Source organism: Engystomops pustulosus, chromosome 1 (genome assembly GCF_040894005.1).
Source record: "Engystomops pustulosus chromosome 1, aEngPut4.maternal, whole genome shotgun sequence".
Taxonomy (NCBI): Eukaryota; Metazoa; Chordata; class Amphibia; order Anura; family Leptodactylidae; genus Engystomops; species Engystomops pustulosus.
The window spans coordinates 139,800,422-139,823,116 of record NC_092411.1 but is presented as its reverse complement, the minus strand read 5'-3'; the positions used below and the strand labels follow the sequence as shown (position 1 = coordinate 139,823,116).

At 37.0% G+C, this 22,695-nt stretch overlaps 1 protein-coding gene across 1 annotated transcript; it reads right to left on the bottom strand.

Annotated features, from left to right (window-relative positions):
• Window positions 1-3,530: 3,530 nt before the first annotated feature.
• On the bottom strand, window positions 3,531-5,930 carry FOXE1 (forkhead box E1). The gene is made up of 2 exons (XM_072126538.1): window positions 5,855-5,930; window positions 3,531-5,382 (listed from the first exon to the last, which is right to left on the bottom strand). The coding sequence occupies exon 2, from the start codon at window positions 5,091-5,093 to the stop codon at window positions 3,951-3,953; it is 1,143 nt and encodes a 380-aa protein (XP_071982639.1). The 5' UTR covers window positions 5,094-5,382; window positions 5,855-5,930; the 3' UTR covers window positions 3,531-3,950.
• Between the last annotated feature and the right edge of the window lie 16,765 nt (window positions 5,931-22,695).

The window sequence follows — 22,695 nt, the reverse complement described above, 5'->3', positions numbered from 1 at the left end:
TGCTTTTAGTAGATGTACCCCATAGTTGTCCTTTATCACAGCCACTAAATTCCAAGCTGCACCTTGCATCGCCATATTAACTATTAACTGGTAACTATTTTATACTTCAATGTACAGAACTGTGTAAGATGTCATTGTTTGCACAGTGGGAATGATTTTTCCACTGACACAGTTTTAACAACTATATAACCTTTTCAGCAATTTTTATAAAAATTTTTTATAGGAGACAAAATGGCGAACAGGAGGCTATTCGTACATGTAGGTGCTATTTTCCATTCCAGGTGTTCATTTCCAGGAATAATTGGTTTTATATTTTGACAGATTGGACATTTTGGGAAGTGCCAATAGCTAATACATTTATAATTTTACTTGTTTCTTTATTTTTATACATGTTGTAGGGAAAGGGAAGATTTGAATTTTTCATTGTTTTTAGAATTATTTTTATTTTTTGAACTTTTTTCTTTTTTCACTATTATTGCACTTTTATTGAAATCTAACATTAAAATTAAGTAGGGGACTTACTCATAGGCACCATAACTGTGGTAATCTTCTTATATTTGTTATCAATCATCTCCTATCTTCTAAAATCTTTTCAAATTATGCTAATGAGCCATAATGCTTTTTGGGGGCTTACCAGAGCCCTTCCATGCTGTAGCTTCAGTGTCAAGGTGCCTGGATCTAATATGTGCTGGTTTAAAATACTTAGTTTTGATGGTAGACTTTCTTTCCACACACAAAGGTAAGGTTTTTATTGTCATTTTTTTAAAAACTTTTTTAATGATTTATTTTTACTATTTTTCAGACCTCATAGGGTAATTTAACCCTAAGTTGTCTGATTGATCCTACCATTTTGTGCCATACTGCAGTATGGCAATATATGGGGATTTACCACATAATTTATTACAATGTGCAAATCGCACATTGTAATGAATATTTTAAAATGATATAGCCTTAGTTCTTTTTATGACCCAAGGCTGTAATGGAAACAGATCGCCCCTCCGTGATTATGTCATGTGGAGTGACATAACACCCACCTTTTATGGAGAGGGCTCAGCCCGTGAGTAAGGGGTTAAGATTATAACATGGATATAATGAAAATTATGTTTTTATAAGAAGAAATCATTTTTCATACTAACTATGTTTGCTGGTTGTTGAATTCCACTCACTTTGTAGTCATATCACCTTGGAAAGTTGCATAACAGACCAACAGTTGTAAATTTCATAGGGATTTGTTGTGAGGTAGTATCCTCATTTTATTGACCACTTACAATAATTTATGTCATAGCTGCACCTACACTCTGAAACCTTCTAGCCAAACCTCTCCTCTCTTCACAAAGTATGCCTAGAAAACTCAACATAAAACTCTAAGTCGGATCCAGAATAGGGCCATGAGGCTGCTCTAAAACATATGCTAGTACTGTAGATTTGTACCGTGTAAGCCATGGAGAGCAGAAGAAGAGTGAAGAAATCAGGCCTTTTTGAGGCTAACTGAGTTTATTTGATGGTGAGCTTTTGAGAATACTAGTTCTTTCGAGAATATTAGACATGATGTTATGCATGAAACAGAAAATTCACAGCATTTTATACACACTAAACAGTGATCATCAAAGGACATTAAACATATCACTGCTGTTATCAGTGCTCAAGCAAGATGGTAATTTAGGTAATTTAGTTGTTTTGTGTTTTTGTACTAATTTGTGCATTACTATAATGGTGCTCTATAATAAAAATAATAATAATAGTCATGGACAGAAAAAAGGAATAAAAAGGAAATACAAGCCTTTTATTCATACTCTGTGTGACAACTGTATATTTATTAATTAATGTGAACAGATACTGTAACGGAAAAACTTTTAAAAGAAGCAGGAAAGCCCTTAAAATATGTGACGAAGGACCAGATGAATGACATCCCAGTCCTATGAAGATTTTGCTTGTCATTATTTAACACCAATTGTATCCTATGGAAATAAAGTACATTTTAGGGTATGTTAAGGTAGATTTGTTTGAAGTGCTTTATGAGACCTTCTTCCACATTATTTGCTATAGAAAATGCCCCTATCTGCCTCACATTATGAGAAGCAGCGACCAGCTCTATTTCATTTCAGCGTTTGCATAACAAAATTGCTAATCTCATTATATGAGGCTAATGCATTTCCAAACCCATAGCGGAATCGTAAGCCTCAGCTTTCTGCTGCAGATTCCAGGGGCATTTTAGGGATAGTTTTTGAGGTCATTCTTTGTCAATTTAAATCACTTGACTTCTTTTAAAAGGGGGTTAAATTATAAAAATGAATTTCTTTGCTCAACCAGTAAAAGTCACAAAGTAGCTGAGCAAAAGTAAAAACCTTCTGAGCAAATTTAGAAATTTAAAATGTAGTGGTCAATGGGTCAATTTATAATGACTAGAGTTTCAGAGATAAACAGAGACAGAGTGAATGCTTTAATGTAAGAACAGCAATGGGCACTTTGCTATTAAATCATTCATCTCCCTTCCTATCTAGTATTCCTCATATCTCTATTAAACAATCCACTTGTGACTATTATTTTGTCATTCTTTAATAAAAAACAGATAGATTTATGTTTTACCTTTACCTGATCTGCCCCTGTGTTGCTGTGCACAGGTTCCACATTTTAGATGTTCCTTTTGTAGGACTTACTTACTTTTGGACATATTCAATACTTTCTAAATAAAACTAAACTAAATACTTATAAAATGTAAACCTTTAACTGTCAATACATGAAACTATGTTAATTCCTCAGGTTAGAAGTAAAAATGCAGATACTTTTTAAGGATATCCTAGGTACATGTTCAGTAGTTATCTAGAATGTACTATTAACAGTGTAGAGGCTTCTAAATTCATTCTATTCATTCTAAGTTTTCTGCAATTCTGTACTCTTCCAAACTGCCTGGTTTACCTTTAGCTAGATAGCTCATAATAATATTGCCTTTTTATGTTGAGATATTAATATTTTAGGTACCTTTTTAATATATTTAAAGGAATAACACATTCAAATAGGAAATGTCTTTACCCAATATGATTGTTGTATGCAAACTTAAATACTGACGTGACTATTTTGTTGTTTCAAGGCATTCATGAAAATTACACTAACCATGTTTACACATATATCTAGAGCAAAACGCAGATTAAAATTAGCAACTGAAGAATTTTGTAAAACATTTTGTTATCTATATTTCCCCAAACCCAAATACTTCATTATGAGTCATCATTCATCTCACAATTAATACTTGTAGTTAACCAACAATAAAATGGTAAAACATTTAATATATTTTGCTAACAAGTTTGTTATAACCATTATTAGACTACAGCCAATGCTATTCGGTATTCTGATAATCGAGACCTAAATAAGTTGTTATATAGAACACTGATCAGTAGATGTATGTAATATACAATTATCACTATAAGGAATTAAAAGACAGACACATTACATAACATTCATTTTTTACATTAATATTTATTTTATTTACAATAAAAAACAATATAAAAGTATTTAGACAAATAATAGACCCACATCCCCAAATATAAGTGCAGTGTTTACCAGGTGTTTACCATTCTTCCATGTCTATGTCTATTAAGTAACTTCAGGAGCTTACTGTTTAAAAATGTCATGTTTATCCTACATTGGTAGAAAAGGCAGGATAATAACTAATACACAATAAAAATATTGAATTCTCTATCCATCCCATAGGGAAAAAATAAAAGGATGATGGATATTACATCTGTTAGTCCATCTTATAAGTGTAAGAGTATAAGGGTAATGGCACAGCCCTGTTTTAATATTTATCACTGTGATACTATGCTTTGTCTCCTCATGCCATAGTTAATACATTTGCCTTCATTGGCAAAAAACATAGCTGCATGTGCTAATATCATTTACACTTTCTATTGCATATTACTGTATTTGCAGCATTAACGTGACAATATGATACATTATACTGCAGGAACAAACCTGTCCATATTCCCAGAGTATGTTGCATGTCGTAGGTAGGCATTAGTGCCGGCTAGTTGTCCATTACTATTGTAGGCAGTCAATGAGGTGTACTGTCCTGGAGACATCCTACCATAGAAGTCCATGCTATCACTGTTCATTACCGGAGATGTAGGCATGGCTAATCTGCTGGATGTGCCAAACAGCTGTGTGTTTCCATGTGAATAAGAACTTTGATTAACTTGGATGTGGCTGTTGGGCATTGGGTAGGAATATTGCATGGGGTTGGCAGGTCTTTGTAGCATGCTGCTTCCTCCTGGTTGGCTGTTATAACTTGCACCAGTATAATTGCAAGAGTTGGTATTGGGAGAGTTGACCTCTGGACTCATGGATCGGCTTGCCTGCTGTGTATGCTCTGTGCCACTGGAATGCCCTATAAGGGTATTAATGCTGAAAACTCTAGACTGGCTAGAACCAAAGGCAGGAGAAGAAGATGGGTAGTAAACAGACGGATGGGGGGTGATCTGCTGACTATAAGTGGGGCTCATTGTCATATTGGAATACACAGAATTAGGATAAGTTGGCCTACTCACTTGCAGGGATGGGAACATACTAGTGTCGTGTATGTAAGCTGGGTATGTAGTGAGATCTGTCCTTTTGAATCTCTTCCTTCTCCTCAGAAAGCTTCCACTGTCAAACATATCTTCAGCATTAGGGTCCAAAGCCCAGTAGTTGCCTTTCCCAGGCCTGCCTGGTTCCCTAGGAATTTTGATGAAACAATCATTTAAAGTAAGATTGTGCCTGATTGAGTTTTGCCACTTCTTTGAGTTGTCTCGGTAAAAAGGGAACCTTTCCATAATGAACTTGTAGATACCTCCTAGGGTAAGCTTTCTGTCAGAAGAGTGAGCAATGGCCATTGCGATGAGGGCAATGTAGCTGTAAGGTGGTTTACCTCTTTGCAGGGGTCTTTTCCTCCTTCTTCCTTTTGGAGTGTCCTCCACTTCAGAAGACCCACTGGATAGATTTGCTTCAGCTGCTGGCTCCTTCTCCACCTTGACTACAGGCATAGAAAAGTTACTTGTTTGCTGTAGGTTGGTGCCTGCTGCGGTAGCTCTAGTAGGAGACTGCTGGCTCTCAGCAGTCATCTTTTCAGAATTTGTTTATTCCTTACAATTATTAGGCAATTTTATTCCCTCTTTTTTACAAGAGGTTAAAAAAGAAGCAACTAGTTCATATGAAGTTCTTATGTAATCCAAGGGAAAAAAATCTATTTAATGTACGAACATTGTTACCCAAATATTAATATGATACAGTAGATAATTAAGTTGGAATCAGGATTCAACTGTGTTTAAGTTGAAAGAGTCTTTGCAGCCCTTCTTTTGTATACTCCTTTGTATACTCGCAGTTATTCAATTTTGCCCCACGGACAGAAATCTGTAGAACAAACGTACAAATATATGTAAAAAAATTCACAAGCAGGTTGTACTATAATATACATGAAAAACATATATTATCTTTGTCATAAATAGGCCACATGAGAATTTGTCCTTTAAAACACTATAGAAGTGTTTCCTTTTGATGTATAAAGAGCTGCAGAATATGTTGGCACTAAAAATTTAAAATGTAATCATTCAAATTCTTATTTATATAGCCAATAGATAATAACACTAACCTTACACAAATACTAATCATACTCTGCTTCAGTTAGTGTCTTCATCGCATTTATTTTTATTACTAATTCTATCCCAACAACTTAACATTTTACCATTGTAACCATCACTCAGCATGAGAATGTGAACATGCATAATGTAAAATAACAATATATGAAAAATTGATTATAACCACCAATAATTGGACAATAGTGTATGATGTAAGCATATACACTGTGTATAGTGTAAGTATTTACCTTATTGCAAAAGATACAAGGTCCAGACTCTTCTCACAAAGCAGATATCAGCTGTCCTGTCTTGCTTCCACTTTATACACAGCCTTAAATAGTGGCACAGCCTAGACTTGGAACCTGTACAGCCTGCTGTAGACCTGGCTGTCACAGTAAAAGTCCCTCCCACTAACAACACACCTGGATATTCCTAAACGAGCCGAGTTGACAAAATAAAAGCCCCCAATTCTTTACAACTGCCACCCACCTTGCAGACATTTAACTCTTTCCCACTACAAATGTCTGAAACAGAACACTACAAACTTATGAAAAACAAGAGCCACAGAACTGCAACTATGTGGAATCATTTGAAGGCGTAAAATAGATTAATGAAGGGCACAAATTTTATTTTTTTAAGAACTCATGGTAGTAATATCTATTTTATAAACACAGAACACAGAAATAGTGATTATATATCATACATACTTGTCTATGCACTGACTGCCAATGTGACACCTGCTTTAGTAGGTAGGCGAGCCAGGAAAGAGCTATGTTATGCATTTCAGCTGAAAAGCACATTTAACTAAGCATAGTATCCAAAGTTATAAATACAATGGCCATTAGCTTAAAGGGGTTGTTTACTTTCAACAAATAATGTATATTGATTTTTGTAATGAAGTGATACAATTTTCCAATATACTTTCTGCATCAATTCCTCATGCTTTCCTAGATCTCTGCTTGCTGTCCTTTTATAGAAAGCTTCTGTGTTTGCGCGGGCTATTATTATTACACAACTCTGATTACTCTCTCTGATAATAACGGCTTGTGTACCTGCATGTCCATCAAGTATCATTGACAGATTGTTATAAACTAGAATAAAACATAGATGCTATAGCAGGACAGCAAGCAGAGATCTAGAAAACCATGAGGTATTGATACAGAAAGTATTTTGTAAAATTGTATAACTTTTCATTACACAATCAATATAATTTATGGGATGAAAGTGGACAACCCCTTCAAATGTAAACAATGAAATAATTAAAATAGTATACTTTATGTGTTACAATTGTTAATTCATACAGTTCTTACTTTAATAAAATCAAAAACTGTGTAAGCACAGTGTTACTAACAAACCAGTGGTAATGAATTCTTCCCACCAATGTGTGATGAAGCATTTTCATATTGTAATTTAATCATTTTCATGTGGTTATAATGTACTGTAACCCAATAGCACAGACTAGTAGTTGGTACACAACATCAGGCTGGTGAAGGCATTTCTTGTGTCAATATTTGACTAGAATATACAGATCTATGTAAATAGATGATCAATGCTTAGAACAAAGTGATTCTAGCAAATTGGTATTAATTCATTTTATATTGGTTCTATTATGATGCATACACCTGTTGTTCTGTTGTTGCTAAATTTCTCATAACTGAATCTCATAATTGCATATGTACACAAACATATACATATACAGGCGGTCCCCTACTTAAGGACACCCGACTTACAGACAACCCATAGTTACAGACGGACCCCTCTGCCCACTGTGACCTCTGGTGAAGCTCTCTGGATGCTTTACTATAGTCCCAGACTGCAATGATCAGCTATAAGGTGTCTGTAATGAAGCTTTATTGATAATTCTTGGTCCAATTACACCAAAAATTTTGAAACTCCAATTGTCACTGGGGCAAAAGAAAAAAAATTGTCTAGAACTTCCATTATAAAATATACAGTTTCGACTTACATACAAATTCAACTTAAGAACAAACCTCCAGACCCTATCTTGTATGTAACCCGGGGACTGCCTGTATATATTTAGTCATGTAGTAGAGGACTGTGTAAATATGAAGATATCTAAAATTATATAATCTGCATATATTTGTATCTGCATACATTTCTAGATAAGCATAAATAAACCAAATATTTACAGTATTTACAGTAATAATCCCTTTGTTGAAATAAAAATAGTTACAAAAATTACATGGGTATTAATAAAAATGGTCAGTTACAAAACTAATAGAAATAGGTAACAATATGAACATTATAAGTATTATCTTATCTAGACTGAATAATCCCTCAGATGTGAAATAAGCATAATGTACATTGTTTATCTCTATTATAGCTGGTTATTTATGAATATTCAAATGTAGCATTGATAACTTTCTAAAAATAATCTGATCTGTAATCTCTGAGATTATTTCAGTTCCGCATGCTGGCATTCCTCAGACAAAGTATATAATTTACAGAAATCTTAGAGGCATCCTAAAAGAAAAAAAAATCACCTGGGATATCATAAAATCTCTGTTGTTCAGAGTGATGGGCCAACCTGTTATTGTTTGTGGTGGAGTTGTCCCACATGTAATGATCATATAAAAAGGGTCACACAATTTAAAAACAAATATTTTTCCTCTCATGAAACATTTTTGATGGCTCAATTTTCATGGTTAACGGTCTTAGAGGTTTACTGGATTTTATTGTAATTGTTCATTGGGTGGTCAATAAGAAGATTAAGGGCGGGTTCACATTGGTTTGTGATCAGTCCATGATCACGGACGTGAGGAGTGCTGTGCCAAGGACTGAGCTCTGTGCAATACAATGTCTGCTCTGCTACCCATTAAAGAAACAAGAATTTATGCATCATATATCAATATGTGGGGTAGGCAGTTTTTGTGGGGTTCCCGCGCCTCAGCAGCTTCACTATCTTGGTCTGTATAGTTGCTATTTGCTTATGATTTACATATAGCGCCATTCTTTGCATATACTCTGTGCATTTATTGTTGAGTTATTTATTTGTACATTGTTGTGAATAGCTGCATATTGTTTTCTAGGTGTTACTATGTGATGGAGCTTCCCTGCTGGTATTTGAGTCGCATCATGGACTAATATCTGGTTTTTATATTACATTTATATGTATTTTAAATGTGCCTGCTGTTTGTGGACTTGTATTTAATAAAATTTAAATAATATTAAATAAAATTTCAAAGTGCATTTTAATACATTTTTTTCCCCTGTTGTGGTATATACAGTTTTGGGTGATTTGGGGGGATTACTTTGCACCTTGACTGTGTGCCCACTATAAAGTGTGTTTTGTACATAAATTTTAACTCTAGCAGCATCCTTATCACACTGATACAGATTACAGGTTAGCACAACTGGTTGGCTGCAGGTTGGCACTACTGGTCGGCCGGTTACACCCAGCTGTGTGGTGTGAGTTATAGTTAAATCTGTCCCTAGATGTTAGTGGTGACATAAACTTTGTTTTACTAGATTGGCATGTGGCAGCTTCACAGGTCTCATATACAAGTGCATGTGTTCTGCTGGCAATTGCATCACTTGTAGAAGCTTTATAACTTGTATTTTGCTAAATGTGCTCTACTTCCCCTCCACTTTCGACTTATTACCTCTCAATCACCTAATTACTTAGCCTTAAACAAGTCTATACAATGCAGGTGTACTGATACATGTCTGTTATTACAGCCAAAACAAGAATGACGCCATCCCTCAACACTGTATATGTGGCCCTTATTAGCACCTAATGACCTCTGGACACATGCAGGTCTATTATTCCCAGTTTCATTGAAACAAAATGTCTTCTAGAAAATGGACGTACAAGTGCCTTGTTTATAGTACATGCACGTTTGTTTATTATACTGAATAAAGATGGGTGCTGTTATTATTTTTTCCTACTATTTGACTGCAATTTGTCCACAATTTTGGGTCAATTCTCATTGTAATTCATGAGGCTGGGGCAAGAGTGAGCATAAAAAAGTATACAGGGTTACATACAAGATAGGTTCTGTAGGTATGTTCTTAAGATAAATTTGTATATAAGTCGGAACTGTATTTTTTATAATTGAAACCCAAGACAACATTTTTCTGGTCTCTATGACAATTGGATTTTAAAAATGTTGGATTGTCACAAGAACCAGGATTAATAATAAATCTTAATTGCAGACACCAATTTGATAACTGTTACAGCTGTTTATTGTAGTCTAGGACTAAAGTCCAGTAAATTACCAACGTCCAGAGGTCCATTTGTAACTATGGGTTGTCTGTAAGTCGGGTGTTCTTAAGTAGAAGACCTCCTTTACTTACTTTTCTCTGCCTCCTGGTTCCAGATTTCACAAGTGCCCCTTAACTGCCAGCAAGTGCCTCCAACACAGAGGTCATAACAGACCCCAGTGGAGTCACAGGTTCACCGGTGGGGTGTGACCCTCCAACACTTCTAGCCCTGCTGATCATTGATAGCTGGAATTGGCAGGTAATCTACACTTTATTTGTGCCTACCCTGTCATAGCTTCTGTAGAGTTTTCCAGGGTCCTGGAAGGTAGGGAATATTTTTTTCATGATATCCTATGGTAAATATCTTGTATATAACACTCTATTAGCACGTTTCGTTTTAGAAATATGATCACCAGATTATTGTACAAGTAATGTAAGTTCAGAGAAAACATATCCCTCTCCATTGTCCTAAATTACCTAAGTACCCTGTCAGTTGTCTCTGTGTGTGGTCTTAGCATCTTAGCATTACTTGCTGTTAAATACATTTATGATGGTAATTTTTTATGGCATCCAATCTATATATATTGTATTCACTTGTCAATATATCCTTATTTAGATTGCAATCTTTGCTAAATATGATTGCTGTAGGAATGTGGTGTTGCAATACCTCATGACTACTGTTCTATATTTACAAAGACTAAATGTATGCTCTCTTCATTGGGCAACATGCTTTATCACATGTAATACATGTGCGGTGTGACATTGTTAGTCATTACTATTAATGTTAAAAGAAAAATGCACTTATACGTTTGTTGATGCATTTTGGCTGCATTCTCACTCTGCAATTGGATTACATTTAGAAATACAATTTTCTCCTGATCGCATCTGCATTTATACTGAAATTCTTGTGATTGAGAATGTGCATCATGTGTTTTTGCATTGTGCACATGTGAACGACAGAAAGTCCCACTCCTCCACTATGCTTGAATGTGATAAATGTAATTCGAATGCAAATTGTGACCATAACCACTCGGGACCTAACTATGCCCACAATCCTAAGGCAATTATTACAACCTCTACTCCACTGGTAAAATAAAAAATATATACAAGCCTGGACAACTCCTTTAATCATGAAGGCCATGTAAGTATGTATGTATCTATGTATATTATATATAGACATGTATAAGCACATAAGAACATGAAAACAGAACCGAATCCAAAGTCAGCGTAATGTATTGAGTGCAGAATTGTGAGCTAGTGTGTTATACCAGCACTATAAATCTGGCAACTCACACATGACATCTTTGGTCAGGGGAATTCTCTTTCATTGTCTTCTTCTATCCAGAGGATATGTCAGCTTCTTCCATCCAGAACTTGCAGTCACAGTTATGCACCACATTAGCCAATAGTCACAGCGTCTGCTCCCAGTAGCCACAGTGCTGTTCCCAGTAGTGGCACATGGCTGCATCCTTTAGTCACAATGCTGCTCCCAGTAGTCACAATGCTGCTCCCAGTAGTCACAATGCTGCCCCCAGTAGCAAATTGTGCCCCCAGTAACCAGTGCTGCCCTCAAGCCCTAGTAGGCATGCAGGACGCAGCTGGATACATCAAGAAGCTGGAGCCTCTTGATGTATCGGGCTGCGCAAGAGCGCTGGCATATGATAAATATTCCCCCCAGCTCTCTATCAAACAGCTCTCGTGCTACTCTCCAACAAGTAGCGAGGTGGGAGCTGTGACTACGACCTGATCCCACCCCCGCAGTGGTACTCTGTGGAACAGTCACCCCTGCAGCACCACCACCTGGGGGGCAGGCTACCTGGAAGGTCTAACATTTTTTTATTTTTAATAACAAATCTCCCATATTCCCAGGTGCCCCACTTCTGTACAGCTTCTCCCTTCTGCTGTAGCTGGCACCTGTTTAGATCTTACAGCAGAGCAGAGGGGATGGGAAGCAGTTGCAATGTGGAGATCAAAGAACACTCAAATTCCACATTTGAGGAATATAAAATCATTTTTCACAGTCCTTTTACCAATAGCAACATACACAAGGGTTTAGTCACACATCTCTCCAGTACTGCTACCTAATAAAGTCTTAAACTCTAAAGAAATATTACTATTATGTTTTTTTAAAAAATATACCTTAATGTGTCAATTCAGCATGGTTTACTTCCATGACAAATGTTTTACAGAATTGTGTTTAGAGAATAGTACAAAGACTCATCAGAATACTCAGGAAGATGCTGTTCCGTGAAAATCTCTACACAGTAATTTTATGATATGCTCGTACTTGGTCTTGAGCAAACATATACAATGCAAACATAAAATAAACTATTATTACCATAAACACTTGGCTCAATGACATGGTGACCACAAGACATGGAGGCTACACAAGTCAGGTAAGTAAACATTGTTTAATAACAAACCAGGCTTCCTCTTATGACATAAGGACACAGACACTAAACACTTGTCAAGTTTATTTTGCATGTGTATCTTTAGGGCTGCAGAGTAAATGAAACTGTTTGTCAAGTATAATTGTGTGTTGTAACAATATTTCCACTTTTGTATACCGTTATTTTCACTTCTAGAGGGGTGTTACAAATGTGCTCACATTGCAGTCTATTCCATAAGTAATAGGAAATTCTTAACCAGTTGAAGACCAGCATAATTTGTTTAATCAGGTTTCGACACAATTTGTAAGGATTTTTTTATATGTGCTCATTGGATGGCTCTAAGTTCTTTTTGAGCAAGGTGATTTTTACAATGTTTTTTGGTAGAAATAATGGATTCTTGTCTCATTTTTTTTGTTTTTCATTTTTACTTTTAAATAATATTTTGGGCTTAAAAGCGACAGTATTTAACTCTTTTTGTCTGCTTGTATTATAACGTCACTCTAAAACAGACATTTTAAAAGTGTTTGACACTTTATGCTAGACATTTTGATAAATCACATCTCTGTTTTAGCGTAACTGGGTGCCTTCTGGAATTATGACTGGTGATGCAAAAACATATTTGGGATATTTTTTTTTTTATTTATTCATTTTTTTAACTTTTACTTTTTATTTCTACATGCTGTCCATCAAAGGTCAGAAAAGACCTTTGGGAACATTGCTTTATATTCTCTTAACAGCACTTGAGGGCTGTCTATAAGAAACAGAGAGGACAGTATTGGTAAAAACCACTTCCAACCCCTCTCCAATGTCCACCTGTCTGCAAAGGGGCACCCTAGACTTGGCTGCCAGATCACACTGGCTGCCTTCTATAGCTTTCGGTGTAAACACACAATCGCACAGGCTTCATTGACCATACAACGACAGCAGGCAGTCAAGAATATCTTAAACTTTCTAATGTCAAGACTGGTAGACAGAAATTTAAAAATAGAGTGAACCTTTAAAGCAGCAGTTATTCCCACGTAATATTTCTGTAGCTCTAACATTTCACATAAATATTCTGTAATGGATAACTATTGCAGGAGCACATTTATATTTTATCAGAAAATAAAGGAACTTTACACAATGTGATTTTTACAATTTGTACAAATAAAATTTTAAGACTCCAAAAATAGCATAGTTTTCATTATCTTAACTACATTGTAACATCTTTATAAGAATACTATTATTATTTGAAAAGTGTTAAATGTAAACATTAACAAGAAAATCCCACAGCTTTGATGCCAAATGTCTCAATTATCATCTACTGCATGAGTTAATCTAGTTCAATCCAGTGAAAAAAGACCCTAAAGAATGCTGATCAGTTATTAGGTGCTGCTTCATCATTCATGGTGTCCTGTCCTCAGATGCTCAATCAGCAGGTGATTTGTCACCGTTGGAATGGTTTTTGATGTGTTTCTTGAGTAATGCATTTAGGTTCCACTATGCTCCATTTACACTGAGCACCTTGTCCCAAAAATCTGGATTAACAAAGAATTTACTCATTTAATCACGAGACTATTGTTCATGTGCTTGAGGAGCTTGTCTTATCTAGATCAATGAAGAAAATGTCTTCATGCACGGTTGCAATTAGTATAAATGAGAGGATCGGTTAATATAGGTAATTGCTGTGGTTTTCTTTGTCCAGTAGCTGAATAAAAACCTGCTACTTGTGCTAGGTGCTAGCTCCAAAATTTGTTTCATGAGAAACAAATACTTCATGAAACTTATTCCACATAAGGGTAGTTTATTCAATGAACATTTTGGTGGACAGTCACCTTATAAATCAAAGAGTAAAGCAACTATCAAGGGATAATCATATTGTTGTTCAAGAGTTTGCTAGCAACAATAGCAATGTATATCCCAATATTTTCACCAATCTGATCACCAAAAAGACTTTTACTGTACTGAACAAGTCTGACAGTTCATCATAGACATTAGTACAGTCTTTCCTATAGAGCAGTGGTGGCGAACCAATGGCACGGGTGCCGGACGCGGCACTCAGAGACATCTCTGTGGGTACCCAGGCCATCACCCCAGAATGGAGTTCACCATGCAGGATTTCATGCAGAATCTTCTTGCAACGATAGACAAATTTGCTCTCATCCTTTTAACTGCATTGGTGTCCTCAGGAGGCTAATACAATTGAAAATTGTAAAAGAACAGGGAAAAATAAATTATTGCTTAAATTGCTTTGCTGGCACTTTGCAATAAATAAGTGGCTTTTGGTTGAAGTTTGGGTACTCAGGCTCTAAAAGGTTTGCCAAAGATTTTGCTATAGAGGAGCAGGCACAAGCTGGTGACATTGCCTGACAAGGCAACTAAACTTAATTGGATCTTAGGTAGAGGTGAATTTAGAGCATCCAGAGACTACAGTACATAGGGGTGGCCATACACTTTCAAGAATAGTTGGATGAATCAAATTGGAACCCACCATGCTGCCTACACTTTCAGAAGGACTATCATTTTAAAGAATTTGTATATAAATGCTAAATTATTTAGTAATTATATATTATTAACTGATCTTGCCATCTTTTCTTAATCATGATAAACAGGATGTGTTTATTTACAGCATCTTGAAATTATATGAGTCATAGCTGCACTGTCACATGTTTCTTAGGGGGTATTCTGCTGCATGATCAAGGAATGAAGAGGTTGAAGTGTTCATCTGAGCTCTGACAACCACCTTGACCCATGATTTAATTTTTGTGTCATAGGGTCTGGGCAGTCAAACAATTTTGCACTTACTGACCCAGTTTTAGGCTGCATTTAAGCAAACATATGCCCAACTGGAGCCGCACATATGTGACCCGCCCTGGAGAGGAGGAGGAGGAGTGACCACCATTGGAAATAATGCTGCACGGCCAATAATATGGCCGACGATAGAGCATGCTCTATGTTTTTGTGGCTACGTAACGGTACGGTGAGCGTATTTTGTGCTCTCCTGAACGTTCCGTGTGGCTATTGCTGTCTACGTGGGACGTATGTATAGCCACAAGCTTGCGGCCGTACATACGTCCTGCTCACGTTCATGTAAATGCAGCCCTATTTGAATATATATTACCATATATTTTAAATTATAGGTTTGATAATATCAGATTCAACGGTCACTTTTTACATTTTGTTACTTATTTTGCAGAGCATTTGTACTTTATCTTAGACACCATTTGGTGGCTGCTTTCTTCATGCAAATGAGAGTGTGGTGGTTATTGCAAATGACTCCTGGGATGAATATTCAAAGCATTTCAATGTTCTTTGGATGCTGTAAATTACTGACATGCTTGACTTCAAATCTTGTCAGTTTTGCATTGGCTTGTATCGCTCAAACCTGTATATGTCAGCACCTAATGAAAATCCTCCAGTCTGTGACTTTGAATAGATTTCAGGCTGCCCAAAGAAAAAAAGAGAGTCTCCTTTGCCTGTCAAATATCCATTTCTGTCTGTCTGCTTGCAGGTACCTGATGCATTATTACTTAATACTGTGCAAGCAACCAAACCTATGCCAAATATTCTCAGAAAGCTTTCAAGCGCTTGACACAGAGAGCGCACGCAATGTACACAGGAGGATCCACTGACACCAACTGGGCATCTATCAACATGGATTACTGGTTGTAAAAGATGAGATTGCAGGAGTGCTGGTGGCTGCAAGTTTAATTGAAGTCAAACCATATGAAGAGAGACTAAAGATTAGATCGTAAGCATGGAATGGATCTAGAGAAGAGCTAAGAACTTACCAAATGTTTTACAAGCAGACAATGTAGGATTAACCCCTTTCACTCTCTTTAGGAAAAAAGAAATGGAACATTCTAAAGCCTCATCTACTGTTTTACCACAAACATGTCAATCAAACAGTTCAAGTCTAGGGCATTACAGAAACTTGATTTGTAGTATTGTCGCATGCCCATGTTGGTATAAAGTTTATAAAGTATTACTGTAGTAATAACACATTTAACCCAGTGGTGTTACATAGAATGGTTGCTTATGACCCTTTGATCTTCTTTCGTGTCATATATTTTATGCATTGTAAGTTATGCCTTGTCACCAAGCTAGTGGAGAAGTGAAATCAAGAACACAAAATCTTTGGCATTTTAGCAACTTTTTAGAGTAGTTTGCGAAACTTATGTATTGATATACAAGTGGTAGGATTGTTTTAAACAGTTTAGTTTTTTTTGGTTGAACAGTATTCCATTTTTTTTCAAATTCTTAGGATAGGAAAGTATTTACACATAGGCAGGGATCTGACACACTACCAACATGCAGCTCAAGAGACTACAAGAAACTTTGGGAAAAGAATATGCAAACAAGTTTTCCAGAATCACAAAAGAAAAACATGCCCCTAGTGCTTCCTTAAATAAGGCAACTTTCCCTATAAATCAATGACCAACTTTCCATAAACCCTAGTGACATGACTAGGGATAAAATCCAAACCAGTAAGTCTCTTCCAAAAGGAAAAAGCACTCCAGTCACTGCTTCTCCTAAATTTTTCCCTTTTGGAAGAGGACAAAGCAGGGCCTGAGGAGTGAATAGATTAAATCCGGGCTGTGTGGAGTGCAGAGCGTCTCAGACTAATTTCAATACCAAATAAAAGTGTTTTACTGAAAAATGCCCTCTTTCCAGTGGCTAGTAAAAGCAGATACAAGCGCAGTACATTGGAACATGGAGATGAGTACTATCATCTACCATCAGTTAATCTGATGATAGATGTTCTTTAAAATTAGCAGTAGAGGTATAGTTTCCTTTTTTCCCATTGTGAAAAACGTATTTGCTTTCCAAGAATTATTTGCATGCATGGGCTTTAAGACTATGGTCTATTTACTAACGGTCCTCCGGATGCATTTCTGGCGGGTTTTCCAACATTTTCGGGGATCGCGCTACTGGGACAGGGATTTAGAAGGCGATTGTGTCGCATGCGATCGTATTTTGGCGCATCAGCATCGGCTTTCATGCAACAGAAATCGGGGGGCGAGCCGTCGGACGAGCCGACTAATTCGGACAGAAAACAGGATTTAAATTTAAAATTGTATCGCAAGCCATGCAGTTACATGCATCGGGAAGAAGATGGTGAACTCCGGCGGACCTGAGCGGAGAGCAACACACGTAAGGACGCACGATGTAAGTGAATCGCGGCAGAGTTCATTCTCGTGAGAGTTACCCTACTGACATACTTTCCCCTTCTGATACAAGACACTTTGTAACATATGTTATAACTGTTCGTGGGAGAGATAGGGAAGATCTATTAACTCCTTGTATTATAAGTGTAACAGTGTGAAAATAGTACAAAATAGCACAAGAAGCACTGGCCTGCTTTAGAAAGAGAACAAGTAAACATTCCAGAATTTAAAAATCCTCTTCTATTTTCATATAGACAATCTAAAAATATTAGGGACAGACGGAGGTCCCTTGAAAAAGAAACAGATGAAGGTCCCTTGAAAAAGAAAATTGAAAAGGGGATATATGGACACACGCACAAGGGGGCCTAACTGTGTCTTTCATGTGTAAATTGTTCATATACACTCACCGGCCACTTTATTAGGTACACCTGTCCAACTGCTCGTAAACACTTAATTTCTAATAAGCCAATCATATGGCGGCAACTCAGTGCATTTAGGCATGTAGACATGGTCAAGACAATCTCCTGCAGTTCAAACCGAGCATCAGTATGGGGAAGAAAGGTGATTTGAGTGCCTTTGAACGTGGCATGGTTGTTGGTGCCAGAAGGGCTGGTCTGAGTATTTCAGAAACTGCTGATCTACTGGGATTTTAACGCACAACCATCTGTAGGGTTTACAGAGAATGGTCCGAAAAAGAAAAAACATCCAGTGAGTGGCAGTTCTGTGGGCAGAAATGCCTTGTTGATGCCAGAGGTCAGAGGAGAATGGGCAGACTGGTTCGAGCTGATAGAAAGGCAACAGTGACTCAAATCGCCACCCGTGACTCAAATCGCCCTCGTTACAACCAAGGTAGGCAGAAGAGCATCTCTGAACGCACAGTACGTCGAACTTTGAGGCAGATGGGCTACAGCAGCAGAGGACCACACCGGGTGCCACTCCTTTCAGCTAAGAACAATTTGTACAATTTGCACAAGCTCATTGAAATTGGACAGTAGAAGATTGGAAAAACGTTGCCTGGTCTGATGAGTCTCGATTTCTGCTGCAACATTCGGATGGTAGGGTCAGAATTTGGCGTCAACAACATGAAAGCATGGATCCATCCTGCCTTGTATCAACGGTTCAGGCTGGTGGTGGTGGTGTCATGGTGTGGGGAATATTTTCTTGGCACTCTTTGGGCCCCTTGGTACCAATTGAGCATCGTTGCAACGCCACAGCCTACCTGAGTATTGTTGCTGACCATGTCCATCCCTTTATGACCACAATGTACCCAACATCTGATGGCTACTTTCAGCAGGATAATGCGCCATGTCATAAAGCTGGAATCATCTCAGACTGGTTTCTTGAACATGACAATGAGTTCACTGTACTCAAATGGCCTCCACAGTCACCAGATCTCAATCCAATAGAGCATCTTTGGGATGTGGTGGAACGGGAGATTCGCATCATGGATGTGCAGCCGACAAATCTGCGGCAACTGTGTGATGCCATCATGTCAATATGGACCAAAATCTCTGAGGAATGCTTCCAGCACCTTGTTGAATCTATGCCACGAAGAATTGAGGCAGTTCTGAAGGCAAAAGGGTGTCCAACCCGTTACTAGCATGGTGTACCTAATAAAGTGGCCGGTGAGTGTATGATCAAAGGTGAATACTTTGTGCACAAAGGGAAGCAATATTTGATAAGGCATTACTTAGATTGTAACAGTGATTTTGTGATCTATATGTTGAGTTGTCCATGCAATTTATTATACATCGGGGAAATGACACTCGACTTTCAGACAAGATTGAATCACCACAGATATGCGATAAGGAAATAGAGACTTGATTTACCAGTGTCTAGGCCCTTTGCTGAAACGGGACATACTGAGGATCAACCCTAGTGTATGCTAATAGACCATATTCCTCCCTTGTGCCGTGGTGGCAATAAGGAATTAATATTAAGGAAAAAGAACTCCAGTGGATTCATACTTTGGGTACACTGAAGGTCTGAATATTGAGTTTCATCTAAACAGTATGCTGCAAGTCTTGTGAACGATTGGATGATACATAGTGCATGAAAGGAATCTGGTTTGGGATACAATTGTGTATGTGAATGTATTTGTTGTCAATTGGTATCTTTTTATATTATTTTTTGACATTGTGCTTACATTATTCTCTTTTTGTATTAGAAATTAAAAATATGCATTATTATAAGCAGCCTCTGAACACCTGACCTGCCAGATGTGTCCTTTTTGAACTGATAGGGAATACATACTTTTCTTTGCACCAATTACAGATTTTACACAGATCTGTGGTTGTGTCCTGCAATAAGGGTACATTCACAAAGCCGTATGCCCACCCAGCCGCAGCCCGGCCACAGTCCGCCTCTATCTTTTCTCCATGTGTAGCACCGTACTGCCGCGGGGGTCGCCATTGCAGTCTATGGGGGCATATATGCGGCCGTATATTTCTGGCCGCATATACATCCCCCTAGACAGCCGTGTGAAGGTACCCTAAGGAGGATCTCTTATTGGCTTAGTTTATAACAATGCTCTTCCACAATATTTATTTATTGAACTTGCTCTTACCCAATTTGGGGTGTGTCATCGGCATAGACGTTATCCTGTTCACTAGCACTGAGTGAGACTTCAGTTTAAGCAAATCTGGAGATGGTTGTGCACTATGCAATATTACATGCTGCATACAGAGATCAACGTGGTCCCTATGGTATCTTTAAAATAAGTTTTCTGTATGAAGGAGAGGAGGGGGTAGGCTAGATATGAGAGGGGGTGCTCTTAATTATTATGATTAGTTTACATGTGTCACTGTACCTTTGTGAATTTATACATATATTATGAAATCATGAGTGTTTTTATTTACGCACTGTTTTTTAGAATGCAAAATTATGTAATATTTACAAAGTTTTTTTTCCTTACTACACACTGTCACTTTGAGCCATTCGGCCTGCTGCTTCACCTTTATATACTTACTGCCATTTGTATTCTGATATGCTTAAGGAAGGGTGTTTGTAACCAAAACATGGCAATTTACCATGGAATAAAGTACACCTATTTTCTTTTTGGAATGCTGCTTTTTCTGTGTTTTTATATACATCTTGCAAAATACACATCAGATCAAAAAACTAAAAATATACGTGTCAAACATTCTTCAAAATTCGATCCAAACTTGGCCCACTCGGCAGGGGTCAACCTTAAAATCTTAAATGATCATAAGCTCTTGCTTTGTAAGCTCTTGCTTTGTAAGCTCTTGCGAGCCGGGCCTTCACTCCCATTGTTCCATATGACCGTGTATTGACTTATTTTATTTGTATATGTCCCCTATGATTTGTAAATCACTAGGGAATATGACGGCGCTATAAGAATAAAGATGATTATTATCACAACTGAAAACCCCCATTATTTATTGCAGATTTGGATTTCCCAGGAAAAATTACATTGATTCAAGTAATTTCCTTTGACATTTGGCAGTGTAATTGTCAAAATCGAATGCCTACAAAAAATGTTCAAATAAATAGGGATCTCTCAAGAAATACACATGAAAGTGAAAAACAAAACAATGTAACAAATATTTGTTAAAAATCTATTCAATGGTACCTCAGCCTCAGGTCTTTATAAGATCCGAGGCTGTCCCGTGTCTCCAGATCTGTTACAGTGTGCGATTTTCTGTTAAGATGGGGTGCAGTGTGTATATTAATTGACAACAAAAGAACTTTTCTGATCTTTCATTGGCTGCAATGAAACAAAAAGTAAAAAATTTAAAAGGGGTCTGAATACTTTCCACACCCATTGTAGAACCGAGAAATCAAGTTGCATTTAGGCTGCATTGTCTCACAAATGTTCTTCTGTGTGATCCAAACACCTCAAATTTAGGTTTGACTATCCATAACATTTTTTTCCTATCTTACTTCCTGTCCAATGTCTGTGTTCTTTTGCCCATAATAATCTTTTCATTTTATTATCCAGTCTCAGATATGGCTTTTTCTTTGTCACTCTGCCCTGAAGGCCAGAATACTGGAGTTGCCTCTTCACTGTAGAGGTTGACACTGGTGTTTGGAGGGAACTATTTAATTAATCTGGAGTGGTGGTTTTTGGAAATGGGCCTATATACCTGTATCTGTATAGATATTGCACTAAAACCCAGCCGTTTGCAGCTAGAATAGTCATTTACTAGCTGAATTGAAAGAAAATGTGCTTTTCTTTCAAAAATAAGAAAATTTGTAAGTGACCTCAAACTTTTGAGGTAGTGCGGTTGTGTGTGTATATACTGTATATTCTAGTCATTTTGCTTCAAGTGTTGCTTCATGTCATGTTAGTGTTGTGCACTCTAGAAAGTGCCATAGTCCTTCTATTTTGGCATCTGTTGTGACCTATTGAAAACGTTATTTTATGGTATGTTTGCATGACTTGTTAACATGGTTAATATAAAATCTGTTGTAGACATGATGGATATTATTATCTTTTATTATATCTTAACTTACAATTATCTTAGCTGGCATACAATATACCGTGTTTTAAACCAAAGCTACGATAACATACTTGAGACATAACATGGCACAATGTACAAATACATTACATAATAGAACCATATAGGTGAGTATTACAAGAACTGAAAAGTAAGATGGGGCTACCATGTATTTCATGTTGTCAAACAATTTTGGTCCTATATGCTAAAAATGCTATGTTTGTTATTTTTTTCAATGATACCAAAATCCTAGGTCGTAAAAAAATTGAACAAAGGTACGTAAGCTATACAACATGGCAGTGGGTACTGTCAATCTCAGAAACTGATAAAAAGCTATTTGATTAACTTTACTGTTTAGACTCACAGAAATCAGAAATCTGCTTCCACCTCAGTCTGGGATTTAGCTAATTGTCTACAATTCTATTCTTAAAATATTACCTACAATTAAAAAAGATGCTACTTTAAAAGATGTTTTCTGACATTACAAGTAGGGAAATCCTATGTACTATACATTTAAATCCATATCTCAGCAGAGACCACACACAACAGTATAATAACACAAATAACAATACTTGCATATCTACAAGCTCTGGCTCGCTCAGCACAGTATACAGAAGGATCATGTAATGGTTATTTAATTGCTGTGTTTGTTGTTAACATATTAAAGCATCTCCTTATTTAAGTTTCCAATTTGTAGAAGGATCTTTGGAGAAGTAACTGGGATTAAAGTTATTAGGCATGTGCTAGTCAGGCTAAGATGTCAATATGTCGCAGCTTGTCATAACATTTAGGGGAACATCATGGCATATTTTGACAACAGCGCCAGATATGGAATAAAGTACATATAGTAAAGACATGAGTAACAGAT